This window comes from Squalius cephalus, assembly GCF_949319135.1.
Source record: "Squalius cephalus genome assembly, chromosome: 19".
NCBI lineage: Eukaryota > Metazoa > Chordata > Actinopteri > Cypriniformes > Leuciscidae > Squalius > Squalius cephalus.
The window spans coordinates 6,692,962-6,715,847 of NC_137140.1; the positions used below are offsets into that span (position 1 = coordinate 6,692,962).

Genomic DNA, 22,886 nt, shown 5'->3' on the forward strand with positions numbered 1-22,886 from the left:
TTTGAGGGACATAATTGAGACTTACCAATACAGTGATGGTAACAGAGGCCAACCCCGGGGGCATTTTACCACTTCCGCCATCCACAGCCTCCACCACAAAGGTGCGTGTTGTCCCATTAGGTGAGAGTTTCTCGAAATCAAGTGAGTGAAGCACCATCAGCTCTCCAGTGAGGGGGTTCACTGCAAACAGCTCTCTGGCCTCCTTGGTCCTGATACGGTATGTGACGTTTGCATCCAGATCGGGGTCCAGTGCCTGCGTGAGACAATCATTAGGATCAAAACACGATTGAGTAATTCTACTCTCAGCATTAATTAAACTCATTGGGCCTTATCTTACACCTGGTGCAATGCAGCACCAAGTGTGACGCAAGTGTTTTTTGCTAGTTTCAGTCCGACGCAGTTATCATTTTCACGTCCTGCGCCACGTTGTTTAAATAGCAAATGCATTTGCACCCATGGGCTGCTGGTCTGAAAACAAGGTGTGTTCTGGCACATTGTTGGCTCGTTGCTATTTTGAGGCAACAGATATAGACTCTTTTTTTTTGTTATTTAATGAGCGCGTTAGTAATGTGCGCCTATAGGCGGGTCCACAACGCGCGTACACAATCTGCTTATTAAACACACAGGGACGCACATCAGCACACAAACATGCCAAATATTTAAAATAAAAGGATTACAATGTAAAAGATTATTATTGTGTACATAAAAATATGGTGGAATCTCATAGATGGTCTGCTTGCACACTTTTACCTCGCGCACGAGCAGTTCCGTTTGCGCTCTGGAGACGCGTTTGGTCTTTCCACTATCAAATTCCGTCATGTATAGCGAATCTGCCATGGCGCGAGCGCAACTGGCACTTAAAGGGAATGGGAGATGAGATTCTAATTGGTTTAATGTACGTACATCCCAAAACACACCCATTACTCATTATGAGAATAGGGACGACCCTTTTAGACAATTTTTTCCCGTCGTTAAACTAGCAAAAGTGGATTCGGACACGCCCTAAGTGCACTTGCGCTGTGCGCTTTGGACCATGCGCTTAGATCGTTAAAATAGGGCCCTTATACTTTTTCTGAATAAACCAAATGACCGGGTTACAATAATGATTAAAATCAGAATCCTGTAGTGACCCTGAAGCAATGAGTAAATTAGAACTGGCAGCAAGGCACAGAGCAGCAGGAAATCACACATTCACTATCACATCAAACTGAACAACATACCAGAGGACACAGGCCTTTGGATGTTTCTATATGTTTCTATTAAATAAATTAACTTCAAGCCAAGAACACCTTTACAAATGTAAAACATGTCTGACTTGTCAAGTTAAGACATAACATTAGCAAAGAAATGTTTTCAAGAGGCTAATTTCTTTAATTTCACAGTCATGTTTTTGATCTGGCCGTGTTTGATGTGTTGAATATGCATGTGCGGTGTGTGTGTGTGTGTGTGTGTGTGTGTTTGCCTGTGTATAACTTACACTGATATTGAGGATGACCATGCCCATTGGGCTGTTTTCTGGCAGTGTGACGTGATAGGCAGGCTGGGAGAAGACTGGGCTGTTGTCATCCATGTCCAGCACTTTGATGGAGAGTGCAATGGTGGTCCGGCGAGGGTCTTTGGCCCCATCCGAAGCCTCCACAACCAAATCATACTGAGCCCTCTCCTCACGGTCCAGAGGCACAGCTGTGAAGATGCTGCCGTCTGTGCTGATCCTGAAGAGATCTGTGTGACTGACCAGACGGTAACGGACCTGCCCGTTAATGCCCAGGTCCAGATCAGTGGCCTGGATGTGGAAACACACACACACATATACACATTTACCATATCTAAAAGAAGACATAACTACACCAAAAAAAATAAAAAAATAATAATAATGTGGATACCTGGACATCACAATCATATGTGACATTTATATTTTTACTCTTTCAGTCATTCATGATTACTGGATTAAGATTCTTTCTTTTAGGAATCTTTATATAGGCACTTTTTAGGGTGTGTTGGAGCCATCAAAATCAAAATTGGTCAGTGAAAACTTTGAAAATATTTTCTTTGTATTTTTGTCAGTTAAATTAATTTTAAAGATAATTTACAAATCACAGATTCTTGATTTTTCTTTTTCTTTCTTTTTTAGCATTTTACAAAATGTCTTAACTTTTCTGGATATGGCTTTGTATTATTTTAAATCTTACTGACCGCAATCTTTTGAAACTATTTTTCTACTATATAAATTTTGGATACACTTTATGTTAAATTTGGTAAAATTGACAAATGCATTAGGTATCATTGACTAACAATGAACAATAGGTTTACAGCGTTCCATTATATTACTACTAGTACACGTTAAAATTTCATGTTAAATAAATTAACAATAGTTAAAATTATGAAAAAATTGTTAAATAAATGATATTATGAAGTAACGGTTAATATTACAAATAAACATGAATTAGTAATGAACAATAGAATATTAGATCAATATCAAATGCAAATATTCATTGCTTTGTTCATGATAAATGATACCCAACATTATTATTTATTGATCTTTGCAGTAAAGCGTTACCAAAATTGCCATAGATTTCTCATTGACTGTGGGATTCCTGCCACACACAGAGAGAAATAACCTGTCCATATGGCTGTGAAAATATAACCTTAATTTATAATTTCAACACGTCACCACGCAGAGTCAACGAACCACACACACCCCTAGAGACACCTGCTTCATCAGCGGGGTGATGAGACAATCAACAAAAACAACAGCAAGATTTGTGACTCCCTGCAGTGGTGCACACAGGTGCATGTGCTATTCTTTGATATTCTCATGGCAATTATCCACACTCAGCTCACAGACACCAATAAGGACTACTGTAGTTCACCCAAAAAAAGAAAAAAAGAAAACTGCATTCACCCTCATGCAGTGGTGGACAAAGTACACAAATCAAGAACTTGAGTAAAAATACAGAATCCCTTAATACAATATTACTCCAGTATTAAGTATTCCTTTTTTATTTTAATTGAGTTAAAGTACAAAAATTCTTGATTAATGTACTTAAGTTTATAAACAGATATCTCATAGGGTCAAATGTGTTACCATTTTAAGAAGAACGCTATGCAAACATACTAGTTATATCATTTGAAACTGCTACGGCAGCTGAAAAGATGCATGGGCATTAATTTGCGTTATTTTAATGTTATGTTAAGTTTTTACCTCACCTACCCCGTGTCAGACACAATATGGTCCACATTCAAGCATTTCATACAATGGGCTTAAACAGCTCACCCTTTTACAGCAGATTTAGTTCAGAAACAACTGACAGTCGAGAGCTAAATATGGTTTTCATAAAGAATACATTTTAAATTTGGAATTATTAACTTACTTTTCATGCCAACTGAACTGTCTTTAAGAAGGGGAGATAATGACACTCACACACCTGAACACAATTACAAAATCAAATTGGTTACCATGATGACAAACAAGACAGGGAGAAACGGTGAACGAAGAGTCTTTGGTGGTGTGAAAGAACGCCCTCTCCCGAAAGGTGCATCCTCACGCCATAGAGAGGAGGTGAGGAGGATGTGGAGATGGCGAATGGATGGTGAAGTGGCTGGTGAAGGGTAGATAAAACCGGCAGAAGATACAGGAGGAGGTTCTGGAGAAGGACGGCTGACCGGGAGGATGCGGAACTGAAGGGTCAAGGGCGGTGCGGATGGTGGTGAGAGCCAGGAAGGGCAGTTGCAGAGCGCATGATTGCAGGTGTCCAGGCCACAGCCAGAACTGTGCTCCTGGTGACGGCCGAAGGGGATATGCTGCTGGAGCGAGAGCCATGGTATAAAGATGTTCGACGTCAACTTGGGGATGACTACGGTGATGAAGGTGGAGCCCACCACGCAGACAGAGAGCCGGTGAGGTGGAGAGACACCAAAGACCTAGGCGGCTGCGATGGAGCTGCAACGACAACCCCCCGATGTGGAAGTGGGATATCAGGAGGGCAGAGGTGGAGCTGGAGCGACAGAGGGCGGAGGCGGAGACTGAGGGAGGGAGGGAGGGAGGGAGGGAGGGAGGGGCTTTCCGGAGCCAAAAGGGTGGAGGGTCGGAGGGCAGCAAGTCCACAGCAGAGGCGTGGGAATGTCTGACCCAGGTGGAGCCGATGTACCGAGGGAGCCTGGCAAAGCCGAATGGCCGATGGTCCACGCTGGAATCGAGGGAGGAAGGAATGTAGATGCAGGAGCCAGGGCGATGGGTCGAGGTGGAGCAGAGCACACAAAGGCTGGAGGCGGAGCCATGGTCTTCTCTTGTCCAGGAGATGGCTTCCAGAGGGTCCGAGGGGTAGCCGCGCCACTGAGAGGAGGCTGAGGTGGTACTGAGGGGCTGATGGGAGGTAGTGATGACTGGGTGGTAGGAGTGGTTGAGAGCTGAAGAGGAGACTGGAGAACAACATTGCGGCTGAGGTGCTCTATCCATCTGCGGTGGGCACGTACTGTAGATCCTCGTATCGGGGTGGTAACTGGCTGGACACAGGGTTGGTAGTGGGTCTGGCGTCGTCATCCGCCAGTCCGAAGGTCAGCGCAGATCTGCATGAATCAAGCACCCACTCCACATATGCGGCAAAGCTCCCTCGAGGCCCCTTCTCGAAAAGATGTGCTTTCATGGAGGTGTTCGGGCCGGTGTACAGGAATGAGCACAGGCAGTCATCCGGGAAGGGCAACTGGAGAAAAACCTCCAAATGTTTCTTGAGGGAGCCTTCCATGATGAAAAAAATAAAGTCCAAAATGAACACACAAAAGAAAAAAAAAGAAAAACAATAAACAAAAGTTCACCGCTTATCTATTCTTGGCTTATCTATTCTCGGCCAGGTCTTCTGTCTGTAGTAACACATGGCGGAGAAGATAAAGATCCACAATAGTCTTTAGTATCTACACGTAAATCCAAAACCGAGGCAGGCAAGCAAACACGACTATAACATTGACGAGACCCGACAAAGACACACCAACTGAACTGAACTTAAGTAGGGGAGATAATGAAATGCACGCACCTGATGACAATGACAAAATCAAATCAGTGACCACAACGACAAACAGATTCTTTGCTGTGGTGACAGCCATCAGTTGCGCGTGTAGTCAAGTTACGAGGAGCTCCCGTTCTTGGTTCATTTTGAGTCTGACTTGTTAACTGGAGACTCGCTCTGACTGGATCATTTGAATTAGTGAGTTGTTGAGATACAATCGGATTGGTCAAATTCATGAATCAGTCGAATTGTTTAATGTGATTTGCAAACCAATTTAACAGGTTAATTGAAAAGAATCAGCTTGTTCGTGGGTGACTTTTTTTTTTACTTCAAAATAACAAGGAACGACATGTTTTAATGAAATGTAGTGGAGTGAAAAGTATGATATTACGCTTTGAAATGTAATAATGTAAAAGCAAAAGTTTCCAAAATTAAAATACTCTTATAAAGTACAGATAGCTGAAAAATGTACTTAAGTACATTAACAAAGTAAAAATACTTTTTTACTGTTCACCACTGTCCTCATTCCAAACCCACATGGCAAGCTTTCAAGCTTCAAAAAGGATGCAAAAGCACCTTAAAAGAATTATAAAATTAGTCCACATGACTCCCTATTTGTTATCTTGGAACTTGAAAGCCTCGTTCACTTTTATTATGTGGAAAAGAGCAGCCCGGATTTTGTTCAAAAACTTTCCTTTCATGTTTCATGGAAGAAAGAATGTCATATGGAATGGCATGGTCAACGACAATCTCTGTGGTCTCTCAAGTTTCTCCATACAGACAAGTCTTAAAAATCAGCTTTAATGGCATCAAACAAACTACCAACTGTGCTATCCACTTCTTATTCGTTCAGCACTTGAGCATGAAAGCACCTCATTGACACTAAGGCAAAGTGCTTTTGTTTTTGATAAGGCCTGAAACAAAGTGCTCAAAGACCCCCTGCGATACATTTTACAGACATAGATAAAGCGAGCACTGTCCTTCGCCAAAGGGTCGGACCCAAACTCATTTACTTCCGTCAAAGCTGAAAACCCAGAGGAGGCCAAGATGGCGATGGCGCAGTCAATGACAGACTCGACCCTTTGACAGACAGGTCAAATTTTCCATGTTTAAAGGAACAGAATCAGAAAAATCAAGCTCTACGTGTATTAGTGAAGGGATATTAGCTTCATGCAATGCTTGCTTCAAATGTTCCTTTCATTTTTTCTCCATTCGTGTGCGTTACAGAGATGTCTTGTGTTATTTGAGGTGTTTCAAATATAATTTGGAGAGATAAATGCTTAAAGAAAATGTTATTTACATAGACGGTTCATAAAATGTTTTAGCATGTAGTAATTGAAGTGGTGGTGACAATGAGCTTTCTAAAGCCCAACAAGCTTGTCAAAAGTAACAGTAAAAGTGAAAAGTCGACCTGTTTCTTCAATTAATAATACCAAAGAAGACACTTTTTCTGGTTTTTGAAAATATCACATCAGCTACAGAAGCAGTCACTTTCATTAGGGTATACAATGACTGCTAGATAAAACAACTGTTGTGTTTTCAGTATTAAAATACTTTCTCCAATCCCAGTTGAATATGCAGATACAACTGTAAGTAAACCACAAATCAGCTGCTTTCACATATAACGTTCCATTAACCGATGCTCAGAATATGATGTATTAAGAAACACAATGGCACCGCTAACGTATGTTTTGCAGGTGTGCGATTATGAAAAGAGAAGATAATTTACTGTGTTTTATGCACCTGGCTCAGCAAATGTTTTCAAAAACAGATTTGATTATCAATAAATATAGGAACTTTTGAGTCACTGATGCATTTTATTTGCATAAAAGTAAATGTTTATCATTATCTTTGTGCATATCCACCACATTTGCATGAAATGATACATCTATATCTCTGTGATTTTCTCGTTCTCGATTTTCACAAAGCGGACATTCAACATCAAGTGCAACTCTGTTGCAGTTTTCCAAACAGTAAGTTGAAATTGATAACTCAATCAACCAGCAGCAATATGTCTAATGTTCTAATAGTAGTAGTAGTAATAATAATGTATTTTCTTAATTTCACAGAAACACAGCACCTTTATTATAGGCTGTTATGGTGTCAAGAAATCGTTTTCTTTCTTCTGCTGCTCTAAATGAATTATTACTATTTATTTGTTATTCATTATTTTGATTATTTGGAAACTTGTAGGTTAGCTGCCCTCTGAAAAAAAGGCATAAAATGGTAGGAAAACAAACATGAAATAAAGATAGCATTAAGGAGATGGCAGAACTTCCTGTGCATTCTTTATCACATGCTAAGGTAAGCAAATGCTGGTAATGAAAGCATTCATCTTCTCAGCAATCAATCGAAAGTTAATTAAACTTGAATATAGGGCACAGCAGAAATGCCACACGATGCATGCTCGTGTTTGGGCGCGTGTTGTAATGCTTGTCTTGTAAAAAACACAGTAGGAGGTGAAAAAGTATATAATCAATTTAAACAAAATCAAGTCTAGTCCTACATTTTCTTCTTGTTGAATATACTGTTTCACTCGGTAAAACTTCAGATTATACCAACAGAAGTAAATAGGTTGTGCAAAGCGTTTCACATTGACTTTAAGAAGGATGCTTGCGCTATCAGGCAGATAATGGCAGAAAGACAAGTTCTCACTAACTTTTCTAATTAGCACTCATATTTCACACTACTTTGTAGCATCTCTGATAACAACATTAGCCCACTTATTTGTCTCACAGCTGCTTTGAGTTTAAATCATTATTAGGCATATTGACGGAATGCAGACAAGCACATCAAAGAGAAGACCGGCAGGAAATGAAGGTGTCTGCTTCTGTCCACATCAATACGGCAAGTACACAAGTTCATAAAAAGCTTTCTGATGAAAAACAATTGCAAGAGTCTAGACAGCAAGTCAACTGACAAGCACTCCGACCACAGACAGTGAGGCAGGACTGCCTGGCCTGAACTTAACCAACTTCAAACAAGTTTAAATTCCCCATGCTGTGGCTTATTTGGAATCATTTGGAATGAGCACGTCGGCCAGGTGTAATATCTACAGCGATGCAGGCTCTGCTGTGATAGCGCTGATAGAGCTCTGTGGGCATTCCTCTAATGATATGGAAACCTCTGCTGCTTTATGTTAGCCGTAGGGGATGTTTAGCTAGCGTTAAGCTTTGGACCATGTCCAACATGCTGGGAGACGTGTCAGGAGCTCCAAATGAATTCAAGACAAGTGAGGGTTTGTAACTGAAGCTTGTAGTTGAAGTATACATATTGGCGTGAATATCAGAGGGTGGGACGACTTTGTGTTGATTCCACCTGAGAAAAAGGGAGTAAAATATGGAGTGGGATGTGGCCCAATTCAAGATGTGAAAGTGAGTTCAGTGATTGAGAAGCAAACAAATACATTTTTTCCTATTGAGTTGTTCGGTAACACTTTACAATAAGGCTTCATTTGTTAACATTAGTTCATGTATTAACTAACATGAACTAACAATGAGCAATACATGTGTTTATTAATCTTTCTTAATGTTAGTTAATAAAAATGCAGCTGTTCATTGTTTGTTCATGTTAGTTCACAGTGCATTAACTAATGTTAACAAATGCAACCTTTGATTTGAACAATGTATTAGTAAATGTTGAACTTAATATTAACTAAGATGCTGTGGAAGTATTGTTCGTTCTTAGTTCATGTTAACTAAGGTAGTTAACGAATGTTAACTAATGAACCTTATTGTAAACTGTGTAACCAGTGTAGTCCGATTCACAAACAAATGCTCCCAAATGAGCTGATACTTTTTAGAATATCAAAAACAACAGTATCAATGTCCAGCCTGTTTTATAAAATTAGCTTCACTGTTTCGTCTCTCTTTATTTGTGTATGATATGAAGTTGTTCCAGCACTGTTCCCAGACTTTTATGCATAATCTTAATTTGGTTTCGCATGTCCCAATTCCCAAATAAAGTCCCAAATAAAAAAGAAAATAATCAAATGAGATGAAGTAGCATTTATAAACCATTTACTTAACTGGATTATCCAAAAATGAACTTTAACACAAAGTTATTTAAAATATAAACTATTTCCAGCCTCATTACCATCAAATCAAATAATACAGAATGATATAGGATTTTGTGCTTATTCCTAGACAGTAGCATTCAAGCCCTGGAACATGGTGCCCGTCCATCTTATGATGTGTAATGTATATTTATCAGACACAAAGTAGACATGTTTAAGGAACGCTCTGCTAATAAACAGTCTGCCAGCATTAGCCTGTGATTATTTTGATGACAAAGTGCAGCTCTATTAATCTAGACCACTAATTACAAGTCTCGCAGCTTAACAGAGCCCAACAAAGCTGCTCATTACAGGATGTCCCCGAAGGTAACAAATTATTTAAATTACATTTCTTTAATTGGAAAATCATAAACAGTGGAGCGGGCAGGGACTTTGGCGGATAGGCTGCGGGTGTTTGCCAGCTGGGCGATGGGAAAAGAGTGAGATGAGGGCTCAAGAGGGCAGAGGAAGACACTCCAGCTGCTGGCGTCAGGCCCAAACCCCAGCAGGCACTGATTAACACCGCTCATATGAGACCGCGGAAGGGATTGAAATACTCACATAGAACTGGACAAAAGAACATTCATGCTCTGTGCACATAACTATGACAGAGCAAGCACATGATTTGAGACTTTGAGTCTGTAACGCAAATGTGAATCACCAACACTGCCCAAGTAAAAACATAAAGTATCTAGCATTAGCACCTGCACTAAGCCCTTCGTCTGATATCTCTAAATAAGCTCTAACTTTAATAATGTTCAACCAAGGAAAAAAAAAAAAAAAAAAGGGGGGGGGGGGGGGGGCCCTAGGTTGATTTTACTCTGAACCATCCCTTCAACAACAAGTTCAACTCACTGATTCAGTCTGGTAATAGCAGTTCACAATTAACAGCTCCATGGAGGTGATGATTCTACATACTGGTCTGTTTCTCACGAGAAAAAAAAACATTAAAAAAAACTTGGAATATTCAATATAAAAGGTGTAAAAGATGATTTTGCAATTTAGTTTTTCCTTTTCGGTTTTGGGTGAAGATACTCCTTTAAATCAACTATAAGATATACGAAATCAGAAAGTTAAACTCTGAAGAGACTTGTAGAGATTCATGATTTGCATCTGTGTTGACTCCAGTGGGCAGAAAACTGCTGCAGAGCAAATAGTCTAGAGATCAAACAGAGAGGAGAACAAGTATAAAAAAGTTTGAATGTGGTTGCGACCTTACCTTTACTTGACCCACAAAAGCATTTGCCTCTTCCTCTTGAACTGTGAGATTACGGGGCAGCAGAGGATCGAACTCAGGGTCATTATCATTGACATCAGTCACCACTATATTCACCGTAGCAGTCGAGGTCTGAAAACAAGAGCCTTCAGGTTACTTAAATCGTTACATGGACACCTCTAAATAAAAAACTTCCACAGTTTCAGTCAGTAATCTAACGACATCAATAAATCTGAAATTCAAACCTTGTGTGCCTTTGAATGATTTTGTTACTGTCTGGTAACAGACAGTGTTGGCTTTCATACACAATTATCCATTTCCCCTGATTAATTTGCAAAGAACTTGCAAAATTGCTAACATATTTGCATTCATCATCAAGCTATGAATGGGGTCTAATGAAAAATATCCACAGCTGTTGAGCAGATTAGTGTTTCAGAGTATAGATCGCCTCAACAAATTGATGGATGCAACCAAATTAACAAGCTGGCAGGGAGAATTCCTTCTACTCAGTAACAACAATTAACTGTCTATATTTCCGATACTTCATACTAGAAATAAGTGTCTTATTTTGAAAGATGAGTAATGGAAACATAACACTGAAACATTCATGCATGCACAGCAAACATTTAATTGACATTTATCTACAGTTACTTATTAAACTTGCATAATGCCATAATCCAAAATATCCTAAAACAGTCTAATTATTAATTTCTCATTTATTCTATAGATAATTACTTGCTTCTTTCTTTGATTTTGGGGATAAATAAACCCCCATAAATTATGTTATTGACAGAAATAAATGGTCCAATGGTCCAGTAACTCATGTTGGCATTTATAACCAGCTGCAAGCTGTCCTAGTGGTTATGAAAGCAAAGTTTGCCATGTGTTTTCTAGCGTTAAAAAGAAGCAAAAAGTTAAATAAATAAATAAATACATAAATTGAGGGCTTTGACTTTACTTTACACAAGTTATTTGCAGTAGACTATAAATCATATTATTTGTGTGTGGTTATTTTCTGAGTACAAGTGTTTTTTTTTTGTTGTTGTTTTTTTTTGGAAGTCAGGTTATGTAGTGTCTCTTCAGCTGGCTAGGTTGGAAGCAGCAGTCAATTCAAATTAGAACTGCATAGTCTAAAGGGTGAAAGATGTGTCTGAGAACATTTCATACAAATTATTGCTTTTCCTCCTACCAAGTCTTCTAGACGCTCTTATCAGACTACACAAATGAAAATTACATAATAAATAAAACAAAACAAATACTACTGCAAAAAAATTGTTGTGTGAACCAACAAATGACTAAATGAATAAACAAACAAAAATAAATAAATGAGCAAGTGAGCCAGCCAGGCCTTTTAGACCAGGTTTCACAAACAAACAAACAAACAAGCGAGTCAGACAAACAGATCAGCAGTGTATCGTAATTATCAGTATCATTAAAAACTTGTTGCTGTAAAAGTGTATTTCTGATATATTTCGTTAAATTGAATGACAGTTGGTTTGATGTGGTGATATATAATGCAAAAATAGATTCGTAATAGTATCTTAAATGGCTAAATACTATTTGGGGACACTGTATATACAAGCAGCCTGACATACTCCATCACTAGAAATAAATCATTGAAACAATTAGAAGGAAAACAGTCCAAAACCTAGCAGACTGAAACCCATGAAGTAAGTTTTCCCCTGACAACATTGTTTAGTCTCTTCTCGGATCATTCTGCATCCATTTATGTCAAGTCGGAGTCAATTTTGTTACTTTCCCTGAAACATGAAACATTAGAGAGAAATCCCAGACGGGCGAGCGAGGAAACCAATATTCCATTAATTAGCTTCTTTTTTTTTTTTTTTTCTCCCCTGCTGCTTGGACTTATATGTTAAAGGTTTAAATGCTGGAGTATTTGGCAGATTGGCCCTGTACATCTTTCATGTGCCGGCAATAAAGCCTGCTGAGTTTGCACTACGCTGTGGAGGTAACATAAGGTAAACTGGAGTTGAGGCAAAATGCACACAAGGTGCTTTCATTTGTCAACAAACACAGGTTCACATCTTGTGAATAGGAATGCCAAGGATACAAGCAGACAGACAATAGCTGGACGGACGGATGTATAGACAGACAGACAGACAATAGCTGGACGGACTTGACAGACAGACAGACAGATAGACAGACAGACAATAGCTGGACGGACGGACGGATACATAGATAGACAGATAGACAGACAGACAATAGCTGGACGGACGGACGGATAGATAGATAGATAGACAGACAGACAATAGCTGGACGGACGGACGGACAGATAGATAGATAGATAGATAGATAGATAGATAGATAGATAGATAGATAGATAGATAGATAGATAGATAGATAGATAGATAGATAGATAGATAGATAGATAGACAGACAGACAGACAGACAATAGCTGGATAGATAGATAGATAGATAGATAGATAGATAGATAGATAGATAGATAGATAGATAGATAGATAGATAGATAGATAGATAGATAGATAGATAGATAGATAGACAGACAGATAGACAGACAGACAGACAGACAATAGCTGGACGGACGGACGGATAGACAGACAGACAGACAGACAATAGCTGGACGGACGGACGGATAGATAGATAGATAGATAGATAGATAGATAGATAGACAATAGCTGGACGGACGGACGGATAGACAGACAGACAGACAGACAATAGCTGGACGGACGGACGGACGGATAGATAGATAGATAGATAGATAGATAGACAATAGCTGGACGGACGGACGGACGGACGGACGAATAGATAGATAGATAGATAGATTGATAGATAGACAGACAATAGCTGGACGGACGGACGGACGAATAGATAGATAGATAGATAGATAGAAAGACAGACAGACAATAGATGGACAGACGGACTTTAAATACACTTTTAAAGCAACAAGTTTTTAATGACGGACGGACGGAATTTAAAACCTGTTGATTTAAAAGTGTATTTACAGAGACGGACGGATACGGACGGACAGACAGAGACGGACGGACAGAGACGGACGGACAGACAGACAGACAGATGGATGGATGGATGGATGGATGGATGGATGGATGGATGGATGGATGGATGGATGGATGGACGGACGGACGGATGGACGGACAGACAGACAGAGGGATAGATGATAGATGGATGGACAGACGGACATATGATAGATGCATGGACAGACAGACAGACAGACAGACAGGGAGATAGATAGACAGACTGGATAGATGGACGGACAGATATTTTTTTTCAAAATTCTGAATTTTGCCCATCCGTGCAAAGAGAACAAGAAAGACTTTATGCCAATAGTCAAATGTCTGTGACAAACCACAGTTTGGGGATGAAAAAGTCTCTTGTGGACTTTGTTTCTGTGAATCTGTCTGGCTCAAATCTCTCCTACTCCCTGTAGGCCCTCAGCAGGCACAGAGGTCAAACGCTGAGTGTCGCCAAGGGCCCTTAGAAAGGGACCCATTTCCCCAACTCTCCTCTTCAGAAAAAAAGGACTGTTTATTGAATTGGCTAATGACCAGGTGGTTTAGCAAAGGTCACTGAATTTTAAAAACCTTCCAAACCGCACCTGCTCCCCCAGCCTTATGTCTCAACTTCACCCTTGGCTCTTATCCGCAAGAGAAGCAGAAAGGTCATGGAGGGACACTCGTGGGTAAATGGGAAGATGGGAATGAAACCTGCTGCACTGTTTTCTCATCTTACTTTCATGAGCTAAGCACGCAGAGACGTCTTTCTCAACAGGTCAGGAAAGAGGAGCCGTCAAGGCTCGGAGAATTCTGCCAATTAAGATGTGCTATGAATTATTCTAGGGGTTATAATTAAAGTATTGGAATCACATGCATTTGTTTGTAAAGGCTACGCTGACGTGACGGTGAAGGCAAAGACATGCGACTCTGGTGTAACATAATTCCACCATCTGAAAAACACCTTGACAGTTTGGATATTTATGGACACCATTGTGCTTAAGGCCGGATCTTTATGCACTTTCTTCCTGAGGAAGGCAAGTGATTATCCTTGAGTTTGGAGGTGAACACATCACATGTCCTTGAAGCGGGTTGTAAATCCAGGCATTTCTTTTATTGATGAATACTAAGTGAGATTTTCTCTGTTGGTTCATCCAGTAAGACAGGCTCAGTGAGAAAATGGAGTGAAAGAAGGTGCTTCATAATTAAAAAGCCCGTTCGGCTCATTTTATCTCCATCATTACGGCATAATCACTCCATTGTAAGATGCACCTCATTTTCCTCTATTTAGATCAATCTCTTTGAGCCCTTTGTGAGAGTGGAGTGCAAAAGAGAGTCACTAGCGACTGCTAGGAAACTTACCCCATTAAATGAAATCAAATACTTTTACAAAAGAACAAACAAATGAGCAAATGAACAAATGAACGAACAAACAGAAATCAGTGAGTGGCGGAATCATTTGTTTGATTGACTCACATTATTGACTGATTTGTTGCATAAATGAGTCAATGTTAGGCCCCGATCACACCTAACGCATTTTTTGCAGTGAGAGGCGCCTTTTTTCAATTGTTTTCCTATGTCAGTGAGCATTCTGCTCGCTGTTTATGCGCCCCAGGCGCCTCGCGTTTTTGCAGTTGAAAAAAAAAGCAACTCCGAGCGGAAAAAGCGCCCGACGTCATTGCGTTTTTTTTTTTTCACTGTCCAATCGAATGAATGGAGAGGCGGGCCTTCCGTTGTAGTGATGAAAGCTACAGTTGCTTTGAACGCCTGGAGAGTGTGATGATGGAGGATAAATATTGGTGCTCTCGCGGGTTACCAGGAGCTTAACGACTTCACGAGCCATAACTACCACAATGTTAACAGAAAGTAAATAAAAGTCTGATTTGACGTTTACTTGACTGACAGGACAGCTGTTTCGGTGGTTGCCTAGCAACATAAAAAACGTTCTGTGTGATGGGGCAGTGCTGTGTGCCTCGCGTTTTCAAACCTGAAAAACGCGTTAGGTGTGATTGGGGCCTTACTTTGATTCTGATTCAAAATGCTTTTCTATTTTCATAATTGCATTTATATAAGCATAAAAACAAACAAATCAAAAACTTTTGCATTAAAAGAATGTATAAAACAAACATCAATCAGTTTAATTGATTGACTAATTGGCTGAATAAATGAAGCAATGGAAGGCTTCTCTTCCTATTTCTTATAAACTTAATGCCACATATTTCAATTTCCACCATTGCGAATATATAGTAATTGCAACGAAATTTTGGCAACTGAAAATTATCGACTGAAACTGTAATTTTCGGTTTCGGACTAAATGTTTGTGGAGGGCCAAAAGTATTGACCGAAACAATAACTTTTAATTGACGCTTCTTCAATGGCACATTTTGACTGTCTATTTCGTGCTACAACAAGTAAACATGTCAGCTGTGTGGATGCTAGGGCTGGGTGAACAATATCGATTTCTCGATTTGAATCAATACTGATATGGGTTCTTAAATCCCAAGATCGATCTTTTAATCTAATGCTGTTTTCTGTTGATGTGTGAACAAAACATCACTAACCATTTTTTTTTAAACAGGCCCCCAGCCTGCAATCGTCATAGGCTTTGTGCTTTGTTGCTTCTAATATGAAAAAAAATCTCAGCTTTCGAAGTTAGTGATGTCTTCATTATTTGATGTGTGTTTGAATAAATCTGTCATGAAAACAAGTTATTACAGCCACCGTGTAAATGTTTATATTTCAACTGCAAGTAGAAAAATAATTAGATTAATGAAAAGTTATATAAAAAAAACAGTGTTATGTGCAATTTATATGTCTGTACAAACATGTTTTTATTTAAGCATGGATTATTAAACAAATTTGATTAATTAATTATTAAACTTTATTTTTGTTTTCAGTTTTCATTTGAATAAAATCTTTAATATCATTGGTGTTTCGGTAAAAATACACTTTGTTTCATCACTACATACACTCACCTAAAGGATTATTAGGAACACCATACTAATACTGTGTTTGACCCCCTTTCGCCTTCAGAACTGCCTTAATTCTACGTGGCATTGATTCAACAAGGTGCTGAAAGCATTCTTTAGAAATGTTGGCCCATATTGATAGGATAGCATCTTGCAGTTGATGGAGATTTGTGGGATGCACATCCAGGGCACGAAGCTCCCGTTCCACCACATCCCAAAGATGCTCTATTGGGTTGAGATCTGGTGACTGTGGGGGCCATTTTAGTACAGTGAACTCATTGTCATGTTCAAGAAACCAATTTGAAATGATTCGAGCTTTGTGACATGGTGCATTATCCTGCTGGAAGTAGCCATCAGAGGATGGGTACATGGTGGTCATAAAGGGATGGACATGGTCAGAAACAATGCTCAGGTAGGCCGTGGCATTTAAACGATGCCCAATTGGCACTAAGGGGCCTAAAGTGTGCCAAGAAAACATCCCCCACACCATTACACCACCACCACCAGCCTGCACAGTGGTAACAAGGCATGATGGATCCATGTTCTCATTCTGTTTACGCCAAATTCTGACTCTACCATCTGAATGTCTCAACAGAAATTGAGACTCATCAGACCAGGCAATATTTTTCCAGTCTTCAACTGTCCAATTTTGGTGAGCTTGTGCAAATTGTAGCCTCTTTTTCCTATTTGTAGTGGTGATGAGTGGTCCCCGGTGGGGTCTTCTGCTGTTGTAGCCCATCCGCCTCAAGGTTGTGCGTGTTGTGGCTTCACAAATGCTTTGCTGCATACCTCGGTTGTAACGAGTGGTTATTTCAGTCAAAGTTGCTCTTCTATCAGCTTGAATCAGTCGGCCCATTCTCCTCTGACCTCTAGCATCAACAAGGCATTTTCGCCCACAGGACTGCCGCATACTGGATGTTTTTCCCTTTTCACACCATTCTTTGTAAACCCTAGAAATGGTTGTGCGTGAAAATCCCAGTAACTGATCAGATTGTGAAATACTCAGACCGGCCTGTCTGACACCAACAACCATGCCACGCTCAAAATTGCTTAAATCACCTTTCTTTCCCATTCTGACATTCAGTTTGGAGTTCAGGAGATTGTCTTGACCAGGACCACACCCCTAAATGCATTGAAGCAACTGCCATGTGATTGGTTGATTAGATAATTGCATTAATGAGAAATTGAACAGGTGTTCCTAATAATCCTTTAGGTGAGTGTATAGGGTACAATGGGGTTAAAGGTGCACCAGGGTAAAAGGCGCATTTGACTATTCTCTTTTAAACCACTAGATGGCACAAAAAAAATCACTTTTGATGATGCGCGTGATCCTTGACGCGATCGCGGGCAGCAGCGCAAAGTTGATTCTACGCTGATTTTAATTTAGTTTAATGTTTTTTAAAATGTTATAGATTTATGTAGCAAATAAATGAGAATCGATAAATTTAATGTCTATATTTTGAGACAAAGATCTTGTTGTTACTGATTCTTAGTTTTGTTTAAAGGGATAGTTCAGGATTTTAGACATGAATATCTATAGCTTCCCCATAAGCAGTGTGGTGCATTGACCATGACTTACCCCCGACAGCGTCCTGTGAGCCGAGCTCCGGTCCAGTTTTGGTCAAGATGAAATTAGTCCGGCAAGTTTGCTGGGGTCACGGCAATAAAGCTTTTTTCTTCTCAAATCAATATGTGTTCAAAAGAGTGATATATTTGCAGCACAAAACCGCTGTCTATGGAGAGGTCAGACCTCGTAATGGCTTGGCACTATTTTCTTCCCCGTCATATCACTGCGCGCTGCCGCTACCTACAGCCAGCTGGGAGCCGCGCAAGTGTCACTTTGTTTACAGCTCGTAAAGAGAACGATAACATGTCTGACTACAGCAGCGACGATGACAACATTGACTTCGACACACAGCCAAAAGGATATCTTTACGAAGCTTCTTTATCTTCGCCAGTTTGGTGTTCACATTGAAGCCCAGAGCAATGAGCCAAAGTCGCCTCAGAGCAACATCTGCCACAGGAAATCTTTGAAATGTGTGAGGAGAAAGCGCCACATCTTTGTTTGTACAGTCCGGAATCGGATAGTCACAAGTCCGCACCATTTTCTACAAAGCTTGTACAAACTGATCGCTCTTGGTGAGTAGCTATGTTAGCTCGTTCGTGTAGCTGTTCTGAGCACGTAAACACTGCTGTAAACACTGCCGAACAACTGAAAAAGTGGTGTGCGCCTGCGCAGCTCCCAGCTGGCTGTAGGTAGCGGCAGCGCGCAGTGATATGACGGGGGAGAAAATAGTGCCAAGCCATTACGAGGTCTGACCTCTCCATAGACAACGTTTTAGTGACGCAAATATATCACTCTTTTGAACACATATTGATTTGAGAAGAAAAAAGCTTTATTGCCGTGACCCCAGCAAACTTGCCGGACTAATTTCATCTTGACCAAAACTGGACCGGAGCTCGGCTCACAGGACGCTGTCGGGGGTAAGTCATGGTCAATGCACCACACTGCTTATGGGGAAGCTATAGAGATTCATGTCTAAAATCCTGAACTATCCCTTTAAGGTAAAAAAAGCTAAATATTTTCAACAACAGAAGAATATATAAAAGTATGGTAATTGGGGTAAAAGTGCCCCTGCTGTCGGGGCGAAAGGCACAATAATTAATATGACAATAAATAGCTGGCTGACTTTTCCATTTGTTGACATGACATGGTTAGATTCAGATGGTAAATATAATTTATCAAATTAGGTGTCCACCTTATTTATCACCATGATTATAATGAAACCATCATATTTAAAATTATAATATTAATCATATCAAATAATAAAATATCATATTTATTTGTTACTACTGTAAAACTTTATAAAATTATTATGGGATTTATGGGATCTGATTCAATGTTTCAGTATATTTACCTTTTTTAAATGTTTTTGTTTCTGTATTTTTAAAATGAACATATTTTAATGACAGTATATTTCTAGAGCAAAAATTAATTGGCCAATATATCGGTGCCTTCCTAATTTCTATACAACTGTGTAAAAAACATTCATGCAGCCTATAATTCTGTACAGATTTGTGGTACAAAAGATGACTGTACAATATTCCCAGCACATCTTTATTATTGTTTCTAACTCTTGTGTTTGCACTTCTTTGCTTCAACATGATTGATTCTGCTAGACTCTGCTTGACATGTTGTACTGCGTCTACGTGTGATGTCCGTTTAAGCAGACGTTTCGATTGCGATCTTTTGAACTGCATCTACACTCTACAGCAGCGTTTCGTGTGATTGATTGACAGACTTCAGTCTTACCCCATCTGGTTTTCCATCGGAGGCTGTGACAGTAAGCGTGTAGTGATCCACGATCTCTCTGTCCAGCGTCTTCGCCAGCAACAATAGCCCAGACCTGAAAGCAAAGATTGTGTTGTAAACCTGAGGACAAGTGGAACAAGGTTAAAAGTGTTAAAATTCACATCATGTGCTAAGAAAACAAAACTGGAAAATGTCATACGCAGAACAGGCCACAGCCAAAATCCAGACAAAGTGAATCATTTTCGGCGGAAATTAGTTCATCAAATATAGGCTGGATGGAATTATGTGCTGCTGAATGGCATGGCCAGCAAATATGTTCATTCCTTGCAAGACTCACGCCACTGTGAAAGGCTGAGGATATTTTACGTGTGCCTGGGGACGATTAGGACTGAATTAATTGTCAGTCGACAGCAGCCATGAGTGAAACATTGTGCCCCATTCAAATGAGTTCTAGTACGCAGTGCGTTTGTTCACACATTTACCTTTGTTTACATGGCAATGCATGTTTAATTGACAACTCGTATAGCAGTGAGTGCGCCATACAACAAAACTGGGGATCGTGAAAGTTGGGGGATTGTTTGGTGGCCGGGTTACTTTGATTATTCTACGAATACCAATACAAACCAAGTAAATCAATCAATAATTAAATAAATACACACTTTATGGTAGGCGTTATGTCATTTATGGCACATTAGATTAAATTAAATGTTTGTGAAGTGAACATACTTTTTAATTGTGTTTTATTGATTTTATTTTTATTGCAATTTCAAGCAATAAAAATTGTCTTGTGGTGTGACTATCCTCGTCATTAACTAATAAAAAAATGTTTGTTTGTTTTTGTTTTTTTTGGGGGGGGAATGAAAAATATGCATAGACATTAGGGATTCACTGATTTTTTTTGGGCCGATACCGATTTTAACAAACATTTATTGTCCGAATCTGATACCGATATTTGTCACTTGCTCTCTTATCTGAAGTTTTGTCATTCAAATAGACAGTGTTTTGATCATTTTTTCATTTAGGAAAGTTAAAAAACGCATGTATTAAGTTATACCAGCTGGATATCATCAAATAATTTTTAATGAACATGAATCTGATCCATTTAACATTCAGCTGGCCAAGAGAATTATATAAATACATCAGAACAAAGATACATTTGCTTTTTAGGTAGGTTTATTTATTCTTCACTGTATAAATTAAATGCATATAAATCCTTAATAAAGTTACAAAAGTTATCTAGTAAAGAGCATTTTTTGGATTATATATATATATATATATATATATATATATATATATATATATATATATATATATATATATATATATATATATATATATATATAGAGTTATAAAAAATAAGACCTGATTTGGTACTTATTTCATCACACTTTTATACAATCGACTTTGTTGTTATTCAAGATTAAAGCATCAAGATAATTATTTTTTATCATCTGATAAATAACTTCTGCCTTGTTTGATATAAAGAGTACATACACACACACACACACACACACACACACACACACACACACACACACACACCTAAAATAAAATATTACAGGCCTAAATTGTGCAGAAAAACTTTGCGAATATTTCAGAACATTTAATGCCTTCTTAATTAGATTGCGAATGTTTAATGAATGAGATGCATTGCTGAAATACCATGTGTAAAAGAAAATTATTTAGTGAATTTGCCCTTTCATGTTTTCAAACAGTCAATCATTCTGTCTTGACGCAAACTGTCCCAAAACCCACAGAGGATCTGTAAAAAGGCTGGACACAACCGCAGACAGTCATGCGTTCTCCAAGTCTCCAGAGGACCTCATGTATATTCATAACACATTCACTGCAAAGCAAAGTCTGCACACCAAAAAAAAAAGCATGCATGCATGGTGCACGTATGCTTTTAGACGTGCAGATGATGCCCTACTGAACAGCATCAATTGGAATGATAACCAGAGAACACAGTTTATTACTGTTAGTATAGACTGCAGCTGCAAAGATAGACCAAACCAGACGAGCTGGTTATGGAAATGCATTTATATCTGGGGTTTTATGAATACCTAAAAGTGAACCGTATGATATTTATAGTCACAAGACTTGGAATTTGTGATTTGTCATGATGTCGCCACTGACTAAAGAGGCCCTGAATCAAATTTTCTTCTACCCCCTTTTTTTTTTTAAGTTTGCTGTAATATGAAAATATACTGTAACTTTTAGAACTCAAAACTTCCTCCTCAATCGAAACTAAAGTTAAAAAAGAGATTTGTTTTAAAGTTACTTTTGCAACTCTATTACGTCAGGCAGAATACATTTGAATAAATGCACATAAATGCAAGATTCCCCACAGTCACACATCAATAATGACAGAAACTTGTCACATTGAAGCAAAATAAATATGACATGCCGAACACCCTTTACACTATGCAGAAAAATCTGCTAAACTGCTTTTCCTGGCTGTGTGTAGCACCTACAGCTCTGCATATCCTTCTGAGGAATCCCAACGGTTTCATTTTTAACAATGTCTATGATCATTTCAGTAATCTTGTAACAGTTTGAATGTAACATTTCAGTCCAGATTGTCTTATGAATGCTGCAATGTAATTCGGTTTTGATTATATGCTTTGGTGATCACGTTTGTACGGAGCCCTGTACATGACATGCAGGGAAAAAAAAAAATAGTAGGCTAAATTGTGCACGCAATTTACAAATTCATTCCCTCGAATTACTAAATTGTGCACACGATTTACTATTTCGTTCCCTTGATTTACCTTTTTTTCTACCATGTGCTGGTCTCCCTATGTTTGCTTACTTGTAAGCAGCTTCTATTCACTTCTTCTGGTTTACACAGATCTTCTTCGCGTGTTTTTGGATCTGGAGATTCCGTACTATTTAAGTATATGCATAATAGCGCCACCTATAACAGTGAAAACACGGATTGCTGAAAAAATATGTCAATGGTGGGGAAGCGTTGTTTCTTAAATTACACAAAATCTCACCAATGGTAGGGAAAGAGTTAATTACAGGGTAAGTGATGAAATAACAATAAAAAAGGTGCCAAAAAAATGTATAATTTTAGAAGTGGACTTCAGGGAAGAAAATAAAATTATTATTATTATTATTATTATTATTATTATTATTATTTTATTTTTTAAGTGTGATATGATCCTTTTAAGTTACAAAGACGGCCCCCAAGACACAAAGCTCGAAGATCTAATCTATCATGCTTTATGTAAAAGTTATCAGACATAATCTGGTTTCCAAAATAAAGTAGGTGAGCCTAAGCTAAACTGAGAATATTTCAAATCCATTTAAAACGCTTACATCCCTTCCGCTTGAAAATC

At 39.0% G+C, this 22,886-nt stretch overlaps 1 protein-coding gene across 2 annotated transcripts in view; it reads right to left on the reverse strand.

Annotated features, from left to right (window-relative positions):
- Positions 1 to 22,886, reverse strand: part of LOC307147159 (protocadherin-15-like) — a 214,432-nt gene that overhangs the window by 77,727 nt on the left and 113,819 nt on the right. For both annotated transcript variants that reach the window (XM_079851679.1, XM_079851680.1), the window contains 4 exons: positions 19,543 to 19,636; positions 10,274 to 10,402; positions 1,478 to 1,783; positions 26 to 253 (listed from right to left, as the gene is read on the reverse strand). In XM_079851679.1, the coding sequence (XP_079707805.1) occupies positions 26 to 253; positions 1,478 to 1,783; positions 10,274 to 10,402; positions 19,543 to 19,636 (757 nt within the window). The remainder of the gene's footprint in view (positions 1 to 25; positions 254 to 1,477; positions 1,784 to 10,273; positions 10,403 to 19,542; positions 19,637 to 22,886) is intronic.